The sequence below is a fragment of the Protobothrops mucrosquamatus genome, unplaced genomic scaffold, assembly GCF_001527695.2.
Source record: "Protobothrops mucrosquamatus isolate PMUCROS unplaced genomic scaffold, P.Mucros_1.0 scaffold1314, whole genome shotgun sequence".
Lineage (NCBI taxonomy): Eukaryota > Metazoa > Chordata > Lepidosauria > Squamata > Viperidae > Protobothrops > Protobothrops mucrosquamatus.
Window position 1 is genome coordinate 309,150 of NW_015387515.1, and position 15,918 is coordinate 325,067.

The 15,918-nt window shown below is 40.0% G+C and overlaps 1 protein-coding gene across 1 annotated transcript in view; it reads right to left on the minus strand.

Annotated features, from left to right (window-relative positions):
- TRPC4 (transient receptor potential cation channel subfamily C member 4) overlaps positions 1–15,006 on the minus strand; it is a 251,856-nt gene extending 236,850 nt beyond the window's left edge. Inside the window, exon 1 of the mRNA XM_029285122.1 lies at positions 14,627–15,006. Coding sequence (XP_029140955.1) covers positions 14,627–15,004 — 378 coding nt within the window. The 5' untranslated portion in view covers positions 15,005–15,006. The remainder of the gene's footprint in view (positions 1–14,626) is intronic.
- Between the last annotated feature and the right edge of the window lie 912 nt (positions 15,007–15,918).

Sequence of the window (15,918 nt, forward strand, 5' to 3'; positions counted from 1 at the left end):
GCAGGAAATGGGAAGAGAAAAGGATTAGGGTTGACATGATAGCAATATTCCAGTATTTGAGGGGCTGCCACAAAGAGGAGGGGATCAATTTATTTTCCAAAGCCCCAGAAGGCAAGACAAGAAACAATGGGTGGAAACTAATCAAGGAGATATGTGCGTCTTATGGTCAGGTGCGTCTTATAGAGCGAAAAATACGGTATTTATTTTTTGATAAGAAAGTTGATCAAGTTTTTAAGACCCATATTTTAAGGACTGCACTTTTGCGTGTTTGGAAGAAGCATTATTATAAATTAAATTCTAAAATTCCAATATGGGTAATTCCAGAACATGCAATACAAGGAATTACGAGGGGAGTTAAATTGGAGGGGATTTCTTATAAGGATTTACTTATTTTGAGGGGACAGGATTGGCAATTTAAATTATTGGAAGATTTGAAACGAGATAATATTCTCCATTCCTGGTTCTCATATTGTCAATTGGTAGATAGGTGGCATATAGATCAAAAGCTTGGTTTAACTTTGGAGGATGCGAATTTGATAAAGCAGACTAAAGATCAAAGTAGAGCTCATATTAGGAGAATTTATAGTGTTTTAATAGAATTGGATTCTGAAACAGAATTAGTTAAAGATTGTATGATTAAATGGGCTCAAAACATTCAAGAACCAATTTTGCTGGATACATGGGAAATAATTTGGGTAAGAAATGTGAAATTTACTCAAGCGCAGAATTTAAGGGAAAATTTTTATAAAATGTTTTATAGGTGGCATTTGGATCCCCAAAAATTGTCTTGCATGTATCCTAATTTGCAGCCTAAATGTTGGAGATGTGGTAATTTAGATGCAACTTATTATCATATCTGGTGGACATGTAGGGATGTAAAGGCTTTTTGGATTAAGATTTGGTGGAATATCCAACAGATTTTTAAGAAAAAGATAAAATTTACACCGCAATTATTTTTATTGGGTATTATGGAAAACTTAAATCCCATAGAAATGAATTTGGTGTTGTATTGCATAACGGCAGCAAGGTTATTGGTTGCTCAATATTGGAAGAAGAATGTATTACCTACTGTGGATGATTGGAGATTAAAGGTGTCGTATTTTGCAGAAATGGCAAAGATTTCTGTATATTTGAAAGATCAATCTCAAGAAAAAATTATTTTGGTTTGGAGAAGATGGATAGATTATATTCAGAGAAAGTATGAAGTGAATAAATATTATATAGCTTTTGAGTAGATTTTATATTGTTTTTATTTATTTATTATATTATACATATTTTATATTTATCTCAAGTTGGTATTTTTTTTATTAGAGTTAAAGTATGTTAATATTTGATTGTATTATGTTTGGGTAGTTTTATTTAGATCTGGGATGACATGTGCATAACCCTGTATTCGGTTCTGGGAAGTCCAAGGGGGGGGGGAGGGGATCAAAGATGTAAATGTAAATTTTGGTATATTAAACTGTTATAGTGAAATAATGTATTTGAAGAAGATGAGATGCTCGGCTGGCGCCCCCAAACTGCGTCCGAAGGATGAGGAAAGGAAGGAGGTGGGATGTGTAGGGTAGTTGAGAGGAGGAAGGAGGAGAGAGGTGTAGGTAGGAGGAGGAGAAGAGAGAGGAGGGAAGTAGGCAGGAAGGGTGAGAGAGAGGGTGGACACAGGCGGGAGGCTGCTGAGCATCTCGGAATAGATATTTAATATGGGATTTTTTTTCTCTTGTTTATTAATGTATACCATATTTGTAACTTGTTTATTTGAAAATCAATAAAAAATTGAATAAAAAAAAGATTAAAATACTATGGCAGTTCAGTAAAAGCAAAATACATTTCCTATAGAACATATTATTAAAATTAATTATATTTGCTTTGTAACTTGAAAAAATCAATACATTATCATATTTTTGCCATTTACCATTTTCAGCTATATCTTTCTATTGTATTTCTTTTATTTAACAGCTTTGTTTTTATGTGTCAATAGTTTCATATGATATTCTAATAAAGTTATTTTTAACATAGATTAGGTACACATGCATAATTTCAATGCTGTGCTAAACTTTAGACTCTGGTTTGCATTTCCTATTTAAGACAATGCAGTTTTATACATAACATATAAATAGCCCATGAAATCCTGTTCTATAACCAATCAGATGAATCTGAATGTAGGTGGAGATATACATACATATCTCCTACCTTTGTTCCCTCCCTTGCAAATTATATTTTGGGGCATGCTGTCCCCAATCTGGATATAACATTGATTCTGAGATGTCCTTGGTGCTCTCTGAGCTTGGGTATTTTCTTGCAGATGTTTCAGTACTCAGACTAGATAACATTATCAGTGCATTGATTTTCAAAACTGAAAAACCTTAATACATCTCTCCTCCATATAATTATAAAGCCCCCTTTAAAACCATTCAGGTGAGTGGCCATTATCATGTTTTGTAATGAATTCCATAAATTAATTTTCTGTTGCTCTAAATTACCTTCCAGACAGTTTCATTGGACAACCCATGCTATTAATATTTTGAAAAAAACCTGTCCCTGTCCACTTTGTTCATACCATGATTTTATACATCTTGATCATTTCCTCCATAATCATTTATTTTTGTCTTGTAATCAAATTTTGTATTTTTCTCATAAGGTAGGTCTTTGAAACCCCTGATCAATTTGCTTGCTGTCATCTGCCTTTCCCCCCATCAATATTATAGTATTATCATAGTTACAGTAATAGTAACAGTACCAGAGTAGGAAAGGACCCTGGAGGTCATCTAGTCCAACTCCCTGCTCCAGCAGGAGACCTATACTATTTCTGATAAATGGTTGTCCAGTATCTTCTTAAAAGCTTTCAGTGATGGGGCACCCATAACTTCTGAAGGCAATATGTTCCACTTGTTAATTGTTCTCACTGTTAGGAGTTTTCTTCGTAGTTCTAGGTTGCTTCTCTCTTTGGTTAGTTTTCATCCATTGTTTCTTGTCCTGCCTCCAGTTGTTTTGGTAAATAAGTTGATTCCCTCTTCCTTGTGGCAGTCCTTCAAGTATTGAAAGACTGCTATCATGTCATCCCTGGTCCTTCTTTTCACTAGACTGCAATTCACCCAGTTCCTGCAATTGTTCTTCATATGATTTCACTTCTAGACCCCTAATTATTTTTGTTGCTCTTCTCTGAACTCTTTTCAAAGTCTCAACATCTTTTTTTGCATTGGGGTGACCAAAACTGGATGCAGTATTCTAAGTGTGGTCTTACCAAGACTTTGTAAAGCGATACTAGTACTTCACATGATCTTGATTCTATCCGTTATAATGCAACCTAGGATTGCATTGGCTTTTTTGACTGCTGCCGCACACTGTTGGCTCATGTTTAGATGGTTGTCCACTAGGACTCCAAGATCCTTCTTGCAGGTACTAGTGTTGAGCCAGGTTTTACCTAGTCTGTACTTTTGATTTTTCTTGCCTAAATGTAAGACCTTGTTTTCTCTATGTTAAATTTCATTTTGTTGGATATGGTCCAGTGGACAAATCTATTGAGATCCATCTGGATCTTGAGCCTATCTTCTGGGGTGTTGGCTATTCCTGCCAGGTTGGGTTCATCTGCAAATTTGATGAGTTCCCCTTCTATTCCTTCATCTAAATTATTTATGAACATGCTGAAGAGTACTGGGCCTAATACTGAATCTTGGGGTACTCCACTACTTACTTCTTATATTATTAAGAGGGCAGAAAATCTTTCCATAGGATGAGCTTCCCCTTAAATCAGTGGTTCTCAACCTTCCTAATGCCGTGACCCTTTAATACAGTTCCTCATGTTGTGGTGACCCCCAACTCCCCCATCCAGCTGGTCGGGGGGTATCAAAAACTTGACCCCCCCCAAAAAAGGAAAAAATGGGAAAGTATAGGTAGTCCTCGACTTACAACAATTCGCTTAGTGACTGTTTGAAGTTACAACAGCACTGAAAAAGCAAATTATGATCATTTTTCACACTTATGATTGTTGCAGCATCCCCAGGGTCATGTGATTTACATTCGGATGCTTGACAACTGATTCATACTTATGACGTTCACAGTGTCCCAGGGTCACGTGATCAATGGCCAGGGGGCGTGGCCAGCTGATCACTCAGGTTGCAGAGTGCCTGTGGGGGGGAATCTGTGGGTCTCTGGGATGGGACTGGGATGGGTGCCTGCCTTCCTTCCTTCCCTTCTATCCCCTTGTCCTTTCCTTCCTTCTTTTCTTCCTTTCCTTCACCTCCCTTAGTCTCTTCCTCCTTCCCTCCCTCTTTCCCATTGTCCCTTCCTTCTTTCCTTCCTTTCCTTCACCTCCTGCTTAATCTCTTCCTCCTTCCCTCCCTCTTTCCCATTGTCCCTTCCTTCTTTCCTTCCTTTCGTGCACTTCCTTCTTAGTCTCTTCCTCCTTCCCTCCCATTGTCCCTTCCTTCCTTCCTTCTTTCCTTCCTTTCCTTCACCTCCTTAGTCTCTTCCTCCTTCCCTCCCTCTCTTCCATTGTCCATTCCTTCCTTCCTTTCCTTCCTTCCTTCTTTCCTTCCCCTCCCTCTTAGTCTCTTCCTCCTTCCCTCCCTCTCTCCCCTTGTCCCTTCCTTCCTTCCTTTCTTCCTTCCCTCTTTGTCCCTTCCTTCCTTCCCTCCCTTCCATTATTCCTTCCTTCCTTCCCTCTCTCTTCATCCCTTCCTTCCTCCCCCCCCTCCGTGCCCAGGAAGGGACAAGGGGAGGGGGATAGGCTGCCAGCATGGCTGGGGGCTTCACTGCCGGCAAACCTGCCTGTGCTCAGGCAGAGACAGAGGAGAGCTCCACCCAGCTCACTTGCTCAGCTTCGCCAGAAGACATGCCGCTTGCTAAGTTAGCAGAAGCTCCAGGATCAGCACTGGGCTATAGCTGATTCGCGCTTCTGCTAAATTAGCAAGCAGCATGTTTTCTAGCAAAGCTCGAGCAAGTTTGCTGGGTAGGAGCCAAGGAGAGCAGCTACAGCTGCAGAAGCACGGATCAGCTGTAGAGGCTCGCCCCGATCCTGGACAAGAGGGAAGGAAGGATGGAAGGGACAAGGGGAAAGAGGGAGGGAAGGAGGTACAAAGAGGGAGGCAAAAGGAAGGAAGGAAGGAAGGAAGGAAGGGACAAGGGGAGAGATGGAGGGAAGGAAGGACAAAGAGGGAGGCGAAGGAAAGGAAGGAAGGAAGGAAGGAAAAGATAATGGGAGATGGAGGGAAGGAGGAAGAGACCAAGAGGGAGGGAAGGAAAGGAAGTTCCAGCCAGCAGAGTCTTGGCAGCCCGGCTGCAGAGGAACAGAAGAGCGCAAAGCCAAGGAGAAGAAGGTGGCGGTTTCCTCCCAAAGGGGGCTCCTTTTCTCCACCCCTTCCCTGGGTTTGTGGGGAATTTCTCGTCACCAACACTGACAGGTGCTCCTTCGAGCCTGCCGCGAGCTTTCTCGCCCCTTTGCTCCCCCCCCACTTTCGTGAGGATTGTGGCGCCCTTGGGAAGCCGATCGTGCTTTGAAGCTTAGGAGAGGAGGAGGAGTCCCTTCCTCCTTCCCTCCCTCTCTCCCTGTCAAGCCCCGGCGGGCTCAACATGAACGGGAGGAGGAGGAGTCGAGGACAGGTGGGGTGGCAAAGGAGACTGGCGGCTGTCGCTAGACCTCTGGCTGACAAGCGCAAGTTCGGGGGTCGCCAGCTGACGGGCGCAGGAGTTGGGTGCTGCAGCGGCCTCCCCTTTGCTGACCTGCATGCACGAGAAGAAGTCAATCTGGTTGCTGCACAATGAGTCTCTGGGGAGGGCAGGGCCTTGCTCTACGCCTGCGCTCTTCATGCGCCCCCTGCAGGGCACATTTGGTAGAGTTCGTGCAGACTGCCGCCAAGCAGCATATTTTCCACAAACAAGTGAGGTGGAGCAGAGGGGGGGGGAGGGAGAGAAGGCGGTTGACAAGCCCTGCCTAAGACCATCGGAAATATGTATTTTCCGATGGTCTTAGGTGACCCCTGTGAAAGGCTCGTGTGACCCCCAAAAGGGTCACGACCCACAGGTTGAGAACCGCTGCCTTAAATAGTCTGGAATCCAGAATTTCCTTAACTTCAAAATGCTGCTCCCTATTGATCATAATTGGAGGGGGTGGGGCTTGCATATCAGGACACAGGGGTGAGCTAGAAGAAGGTTTTAACAGGCTGCAGTGGAAGACAGGATGAATTTTCTTAAGGCTTTTTGGCAGCTGTAATTTCACTGTCACTGAGTTTATGACATATTTGGGTCCCACTTTTTTGCAGGGCTGTCAAGACTCTACAACTCTGGTGAAGAGATACACTTTGTCTCCTACTGTAAATTCTTCTTGAGGTGCTCTTTACTTGTCAGCCTGCCTCTTATATGCCTCCCTGGCCTCATCTAGTACTTTGCGGACTATGGGCCAGGTGTTCTGTAAAGTGTTCACCCATTCTGCTAAAGACAAGTGTACAGGATTATGCTGAGGGAGTTCTCGAATAGACAAATTCTCTGCCTGTGGACACTTGGAAAGATGTGAAGTCAGTGCTACTGTGCACTGAATTATTGTAAACCATTTCTGTGAAGGTAACATTTCAGCCCAATTGTCTTGTTGCTAGTTGATACAGCAGCAAAGGTACTGCTGCAATATGCCATTAGTTCTCTCACATGATCACCATTTATTACATTTCTAGGGAGGTCAATAAGGAAGCCATATTCTTTTAACAATTACATGATTTGCTTAATCATAGTAAAATGGATGTAAAATTGGATCTGCTTAGCAACAGAGGTTCCGGGCCCAATTGTGTTTGTAGGTTGAGGATGCCTATAATGTACATTTGATGCTCTGCAATAAACTGGAAAGCATTCTATCATCTGCTGACCTTCTACTTTCATACTATGCATTACTGGTAATTTGGGTCTTCATTGTCTTTGGGAACCATTAACTCAAGATAATAGTTTCTGGAGATGGAAAGTCAATATCTCATTCTAAACAAGCTGATGGAATTTGGGATGATTAGTCTCAAGAAAAAAAAGACTGGAGACATACTATCAGCATATATGAAAGGGTAACATACAGAAGGAACTATTTTCCATTGTCACAGAAACTAGAAATAATGAATATAAATTGCAGTTTGTTGAGAAACGATCTGTACAGTAGAATCATAAGGCTGGAGGGGACCTTAGAGATCTTCTAGTCTAACTCCCATTTTCACTGAATGGTACTCTTTCACCATTGTACCATTCAGTACAACAGTGAAAGTGTATTTCATTGATTTCCTTATCTCTGGAAGTTTTAAGAAGAGATTGGACAACCACCTCTTGAGGATGCTTTAATTGATTTTCCTGCACAATCCAAAGATTTGGAGATTTGGAGTTGCAACTCCAAAAAATTCTATGGTTCCATGAAATGTCCTAATGCAACTTCCAGTTCCATTCACAACTGCCATAAGCTCACCACTGGCTTTCTTTTTCTAAAGAGTGGTGACTGAGGAATGCAACTTCATCCCTAGCTAAGCACTTGAACTATGAGTCAGCTACAGCTGCAAGCCCACCACTCAAATATGTGCTCAAGAAATACACAATTCTACACTTCTTTTAAAGATACACATCCCATTCAGCCAGAAAAAAACACATTTAGTAAAAACATTTCTTAATTACAATTGATCAATTCCACAAACTGAAACCCTTCATTGCAACTTCTGTTTTTGCTTGCCTTATTTGCTCATTCCAGTCATAGGCTTTCAGCATCTCCAACTGCCTTTCCCCCCTTAATGAGTGCTGGATGAAACTTGTATAAGAGGACAGAAATTTCACCTAGAATATTTTCTTGATGTATTGAGGGAAATGTAGGAGGAAAATGACATTGCTATAGATATGTACTACAGGTCACCCAACCAAGCAAGGAAATAGATGAACTTTTTGTTAACTGAGGTATACAGGAAATACATCAATGGGAAACATACCCTGCAGGAATGGGAGATTGAACAGGTTCCTGAAGCACCTAGCTAACAATTTTATTTCCCAGAAGGTGGAGGTGTGTATTAGAGAGTCAGTATATTATAAAAGGGATGAAGTGGTTGAGGGAGTGGAAGCTGTAGAAACTTTTGGGGAAAGAGACCATGTCATACTAGAATTCACCATAATGAAGGTACAGGTGACTGAAGAAAGTCAGACTAGTGTTTCAGACTTTTAAAAAGCTGATTTCAACAAACTAAATAAATAGGAGAAAATAGGAAGGATTCCATGGATGGAAATCTTAGAGGGAAAAACAGTACAGAATGCTTGGGATACTCTGACAAATGAGATAATAAAGCTCCCCCACCTAAAAAAAAGTACCACAGAGAAAGAAAAACAAGAGACTTCAAATGAGACTAGCATAGTTGCACAAAGAGCTCTCTGACAAACTGAGGGACACAAAGGCCAAGTATAAAAAATGGAAAGAGGGGCATATAATTCCAGCAAATAGCCCAAATCTGTAAACATGAGTCAGGAAGGTTAAGGTTCAGAATGAACTAAGACTTACAACAAATGAAAAAAATAACAAAAAAAATATTTCCGTATGTAAGGAGCAAGAAGAAAGTCAAAGAAATGGACAGTCCACTAATGAGAGAAGATGGCAAGAAGATGATGGGCAGCAAGGAGAAAGCAGAACTGTTCAATTATCTTCTTTCTATCTGTAACCCAGCCTATCAAAAACAACATTATGGAAGATAGAACAAGAGTGTAGGTCAAAATAGATAAGGAATTGGTAAGAAAACATCTATCTACTTTAGATGAGTTCAAATCTCCAGGACCAACTGGTTTACATCTCAGAGTTCTGAAGGAGCTGGCAGATGTGATTGCGGAATCACTGAATGAAATCTTTTGGAGTTCTTAGAGCACAGGGGAACTAGCAGAGGACTGGAAAAGAGTTGATGTGGTTCCAACCTTCAAAAAGGGTAAAAAAGTAGATCCAGGAAACTACAGACTAATCTGCTTGACATCAATACCTGGGAACATCTTGGAAAACATAATCAAGAGGCGGATTTGCAGACTTCCGGTTTTGGGCTGCAGTGGGTGCAGGCACACAAAGAAACTTCTCTCTTTGTTACCTGCTTTTCCTCTGCCGGTAGACCTTTAATCGGGTCAAAAAGTCACCCTGGAGGGGTGACTACCGATGAGGAGGACTCTCGTTGATTGCGGGGGGAGGAAGCAGCTCCTTAGGGCTGACAGAGAAAAGATCGGCCAGTAACATGGCCGATCATTTAGCTGCTCCAGCTGAAAGTCAAAAGAACATCTAAGCGTTAAGAAACCATCGTGGATGATCCCGGTGAGACTTTTCCCTCTCTCTCTTTGCCTAACTACTCTCCTGTTAAAAGCCTTTTGGAATTACTTCCCTGCTTTGAAAGAGCTGCCTTTGTTTATCTGGGGAAAAGAGCTTTCCATAACAAAGGAAAAAACTTCTTATTGGCTATTTTTATTTTTGGTTACTTGGGGGCCCTGAAAAAATCCTTACCATAAAACTTTATTATTATATCTTCTAAGCTGGAGAATATTGTTTTCCTATGTCTTGGACTTATTTTTTTAAAGGGATAAATCTTTATTGTTTGGAAAACAAAAACAAAAACAACAAGTCTATGAGAAGCCGGAAAAGAGATTCCACAGCTCTTTGACTTTGCTAATCTCATTCTTGGTGTCTGGAAGAGACTTTCATAGTTTACTGAGGACATCTTGTGGAGAAATTTAAAACTGCAACTGTTTCTTGTTTCTTTTGGTCCAACAGCTGTTATTGGTGGGGGTGGATACTGACTAAATGTTTTGGAATATAGTCTCCACTAAAAGATAACAGGATTGGATTTAGTTACTACTGAAATGGAGAAACCATATTTACAACTCAACTGTAAACTCATACTGGAAAAAAAATTATGAAGCTACTGAGGAAATATGTTCCCAAATAAGAGAGAGAACTGCAGAAATAATAAACAGAAATTCTACTGTGAACTTACAAACTGACCTTTAGACTCTATTTGATCATTCTACAGATCAAAAAGCAATAGAAGAGGAATTAATTTACATACAACCTATGGAGACTTTGGATGATCAAAAAATGATTGTAACTAAACTATCTACAATTGTAAAACTAACAGAAATGAACTTGAAATTACAATTGTTGGAGAATAATGACAACTTTGATAATCAACTACTAATTATAAAATTGGACATGATCGAGTGTTTTATCCAGCAGACAGGAGCCAGGCGTCAAAAACAGAGGATGGGAGGTCTATTACTGACCCAAATGATATTACAAGCAATAATGGGAGATCTATTTGCTGAAATAGAGACTTTGTTATGGAAACCTGCTTGGCATAAAAAGAAAGCCAGAATAAGACTAAAAAGAGAAATTTAAAATTATATGTAATGGATTAAAAAGGTTTTGAGAAATATGGATTGATTTAAGGATTAAGATTTAGAGTTGAAAATTTGTGATTATTAGAATATATATGTTAAACAGAGTAAGAATGTATTTTTTGGAATAATATGTTTATTTGTATGAAAATTATTTTGTAATGGAATGAGAATAAGAATATGAAAGAAGTTTTTAGAAATTCAGATTGCTTTAACAACTAATTGAGTGTGTTAAGTTAGTAAGACGATGTTTTGTGTAATAATAGGTGTGTTCTATTTTTTTAGACATGATAATTATTTGAATGAGATTTAAATACTATCTGAAGAAATAAGAGAGATTTGTGATAAAATCAATGATTTATGAGATTATGAATTAGAATATATCTGGATTAGTATTTTAGAAGGGATACCCAAAGTGATAATACGTTTACCTAAGATTAAATTGGACTATAGTAACTGTAAATTAATAAAGTTCAAAACAGGATTAGGATTTATAGATATGTAATGTAGAAATGGATTATGTTAAATAGGTTATATTATTTGAGAAAAATAGAGAGGGAACATTTAATGTATTTACTTGAGCTATTATATGATTTTGTTTTGGGATGATTGATCACCTAACCACCACGGTGTGTCTTGAGCATTCTGTTGTAAAAGTTAAAAAACCAATAAAATTTGTTATAAAAAAAGAGAGGCAGATTTGCGAGCATCTGGAAAGACAATTACTGGAAGCCAGGATGAATTTGTTAAAAACAAATCATGCCAGACAAATCTTATTGCTTTTTTTGACAAAGTGATTAAATTAAATCAGGGTAATGATATGAATAGTGTATACTTGGACTCCAGTAAGGCATTGTGTGGCACTCTTCTGTTTTAACCTTTTTTCCCTGTCGCTTTTTGGAGTTTTCATCCTGCTTTCGGGAGAGGGCAGTGTTTGGGGGGGGATGAAGCTGCCTCCTTCCCCCCTCCCCCATGAAGCCACCAGCCGAGCAAGATGCCTGCCCACCCGCACTCCTCCCCATCTGAGGTTTTTGTTGTCATGAGCATTTCTGTTGAGGATTGGCAGTGAGGGGCTGTGTGGTTTTTATTCCCACCACCACCACCTGTCTGCTGGGTGGTTGCAGCAGGTTTTGGTCACTTCTGTCATGCTGGGAGATCACCCACAAAGCAAATTTGTTTTGGGGGAGAATCTCCTCTTCAGTTGCTGAGCTTGCTTAAACCATTTTCCTCCTCCTCCTCCTCCTCCTCCTCCTCCTCCTCCTCCTCACTGAAGCCCCCCTTTGTCTGCAACAGTGGGGCAGGAAGACCTCTGCTGGGCCCTGATAATGGGGATCTACTCTCTGCAGAGTAAAGGCAGGGTTACTATGCTCCCTGTCAATCAGATTTGATTTCCTTTTTTGCCCTCCATCCCTCTCATCTTCTGAGCCCCTCACTTTTGGGAATTAGGATTGCCGGCACCTCTTTCACCTGAGCCCCCCATGCTGGGTAACTGTGGCCACCCAAGAGCTGTTTTAAAATTAGGGAATCTTTGGGGGATAACCAACTAGCACCTGACATGCCCCCCATGCCCCCACTTCAACGGCAAAAGCCACACACACCCAAAGCATCTCCAATCCCTTATTGGCAATCGCACGCTGCTCCCGCAGCACCATGGCTTCTGCCTGCCACCCATCTGATTGGCTGGCGGCTAACTGTCCCGTGCAGCCAAAAGCCCGGGACAAAGGGGGCCTTGGCGAATGGGTTGGGCCGAAGGGCGTGAGGTGGAGGGCCAGGGGCCCATTGGCCACAGAGAATGGATGGGGGAGGAACGCTGGAGGCAAATGGGCAGAGGCGGGAGGCTCAAGGAGGAGGTGGGAGGCGAAAGATCCTAGACCCAACAATGCTGTTCTACTGCTTTTACAGTTCAAATCTAGATAGCTTCCATAGCTTAATTTAAGAATAGATTATCTGTATATATTCATACAAAGCTTGCAACATAGAAATAGACATTGTAAACAGGAGCATCTGTTTCTTGAGACTGTGAACACACAACACAGACAATGCCCCATCTTTGAAATTTGACTCTTTCATTTACATCTTGATTGCAAAATGCTCATGTAAAATGCCTATTCTCGTTTACTCCAAATCTTGAGCATTACTTGGAAACAAAGTTTCTTTTGTTTTGTGTACATTATAGATGAACAATCTTTTTGAAAAGTGTTGTTAGCATCTGTTTTCTGGAAATAGATTATGTCATAACCCTCCCCCTCTGTTGAGAATGGGCTATTCAATTTTGACATAATGGCCTCTTTGATCCCTCTTTCAAACCATCTATGTCAAAATTGAACAGCCCTCTCTCAAGGGGGGGAGAGATATGACATCATCTATCTCCAGTCTACAACATAGTTCTTTCAGCATTTCCCAGAAGTCTCCACACCCATTTGCACTACTCAGGTGCCCTGAGGACATAGATAAACCTCCAAGTGGCCTCAATGACTCGCTAAAAGAATGCAAATGACCAGCTATCTGCAAAGAATTTAAATCCTTCCATTTCCCACCATCCAGTCAGAGCTGAAGAAGCTTCTTGGATGAGAAGCGAAACATCTTCAAAGAAAAACAAGAAAGTCCAGTTGCCCCTTTGATAAAACCATGACCTGGATGACTGAGAATCTCTGTAGATAATGAATGTATGGAATGCTAGAAGCAGACATAGGGAGCAGTAAGCGGTGACTGTCTGACATTCTTCAGTAGGATGGTCTGCTTCTCTGCACTTAGCTACAGTGTGTTCCGATGAAGATGTTTCAGGTCAAACCTCTTGTAGAGTTCTGTATATTTCTTCCTTTCATTACTACATACAAAAAGGCAGAGATAAGAATTTTCAACTATGGTTACGACAAATTGTAGTTTGTTTTTACATAATTCCACTGAATTGAGGTTTGCCTACAAGCCAGAATAAAACAATGTTTTGGCATTATATGTGATTTCATCTATATTAGATGCAACCCCAGACCTATCTCCTTGCCTTGCTTTTAACTCCCCCCCCCACTGCGGTTGATTCCTGCTGCAGCCATCAAGACCTGTAGCTTTCTTCTTCCTTCCTGTTCATGCTTCTTCAGTCAGAACATAGTGATAATTCAGTCAGAAGATAGCAAAACTAAAACTGATATATGGAAGAAGAAAATAATGTGTTGCAGATTAGAAGTGAAACTAAATTGGGAAGAACAAAATTCTTTAAATCAGATGTTAAAGTTATATGAGAATATGCAATGAATGCATGCCATATATAAGTTGAGAATGGGTATACTTAGCCTATTTTTCTTATAGTGATGCTAATAAAAATTGCCAATATTTTTTTTTAATAAAATGCATATTTTGATGCTAGTCTATAACCCTTGGATTTCCTGATGGTTTCTCATTCAAGTACTAAACACTCCATCCCCATTTAACTTTTTTGAAGGACAACTGAGTGTTCAGAGAAGGACTAATTCAACATATATGTACATGTATTTAGTATATAGTGACTACAATAATTTTTATTACCCAGTTTCTGCATTCATTCACCAGGAAAATGTTATGCATCCTTATCACAGAGGTTCTTGTAACAGATTAAAATGAGCAGGATTTGGGATGTAAAACTGAATGAATAAATGCCAACATTAATATTGTAATTGGTTTTTGAAATGTGATTTAATATATGGTTTCTTTTTTCAGATTTTCCCCAACATTTAAGCTAGTGGCTGAAATTCAGGAAAGAAGAGAGTTATAGGTCTTGGCAGCTGCATCAAGAATCTTCAGAAATAGGGGATTTTAAAAAAATAAGTGGCAAAGAAATGGGTTCAGGACTCTGGGGAGTTCACCCCTCGTTCTGAGAAAACTATAATATTCTGCCAAATAATCATGGTTATTAATTTTTCTGGCAAAGATTTAAGGATTTGATTAAGAAATTATTTTTTGGCACATGCCATAATTATTAAATGTCAATTTTGATTCTCTAGATGTCTTTCTCTATAGTCAAATGATTTATTTAGCCACATTGGGGGATATGAACTTAAGGAAATAATTAATTTTAAGGTGTAATTAATAAGACAAAGAAGCAGCATAATAAAATAGTATTGAATCTTTCATATGCACACTTCACACTTTCAACCTTCATGAGTTACTGTCACAATCAAGCTACTGATTCAAAGAGACTTGATCTTAGTGCAAAGACCTAGTGTTTCTATTAGATATTTATTTGGAATGGTTGATAGGAGTGAACATTCCTTCATAAACTGGTAGCTTCTCCAGATACCTGTTTTTCCCCACTGGGCTTCTTGTGATTGAGAAGTAACTCAACTGCACCAACCACCTCTTTCCTGATGGCATGTAGCAGAGCATCTCCAACATAGACATTAAAGTTCAAGAGTAATTGTATGAGCTCCAAGTTTTCATTTTCTATTGCAATGAGAAGAGCTGTTCTTCCAAGAGGATCAATGCAATTAATATTAATCTTGAAATAAATTTCTGCTTCTTCCAAGACTTGCTTCACACTGGCATAATCTCCTTTTTCTACAGCATTCAAATAGGCTTTCTCGGCAGGTGAGAGTTCAGATTCTGCTCGTACGATGTGAAGAGGGATGCGATCTCTGTAAGGGGCATTGATGTTTCTTTTATAATAGAACTGAGCCATAGTTTAAATCACCCTCACCATATATTTCTGCAACAGAATAGAAAGAAGTCATTAGTTGCATACTGAAGAATATAGCACTGCACCATGGCTCTAGCAAAAATAATAGTATTTAGCAATAGGAAGACAAAAACAAAACATCCTCCCATCATATGAAATGAATGCTTATGTTTAAGCTCTTTTAAGTTTCTGTATCTTCCAGTAACATTTCTAGAATGAGGAATATACCTCTGATTAAAATGAACATATTCCCAAGGATTTTACCTCTGTTAATTAAAATTTTCTTGAAAAATCTTGGGTCAAAAAGTAGCTGGATCTTTGCTAAGTAGGTGAAGCAATCTCATGCCTTCTGGAACAAGACGCCCCTCCCAAAAAATCGGTGTGGCTTCCATTTTATACTGTTCCATAAGGACTTGAAAATCTGATTGTTCCCCAAGGCCTTGGATTAAGATGGACGGAGCCCACTGTGGGATGTATTTTTGTCTATGGTTTTGCAAATAGTAACCCAATCTTATTTTATTTTATATTATGTTTTTATTGTTTATTGTTTTATTGCCAGACTTGGTTTGGAGTTACGTGCTCAGAAATCTAAATTAATTAATTAATGCCTCAACATAAAAGCATACTTTTAAATTATCTGTAAAAAGATTAAAGCTAAATATCCTGTTTTTTAATAAAAATTAGAAATAGCTATTAGAAATAGCAAAATTTGATATTTATAAACAGGGCTTTTTTTCAGCCGGAACGCGGCGGAACCGCGTTCCGGCACCTTTTTCCGGGCCGGCCGCACCGGGCGCAACATCTGGGGGGGCGCGCTCGCACTCGCAGCTCTCTGCCCCTGCCTGGCTCACAACCGCGGCCATAGGGAGGCTCGGTCGGCGCGCCCCTGGCCCGTTTCCTAGGCGACCCTGCCCGAG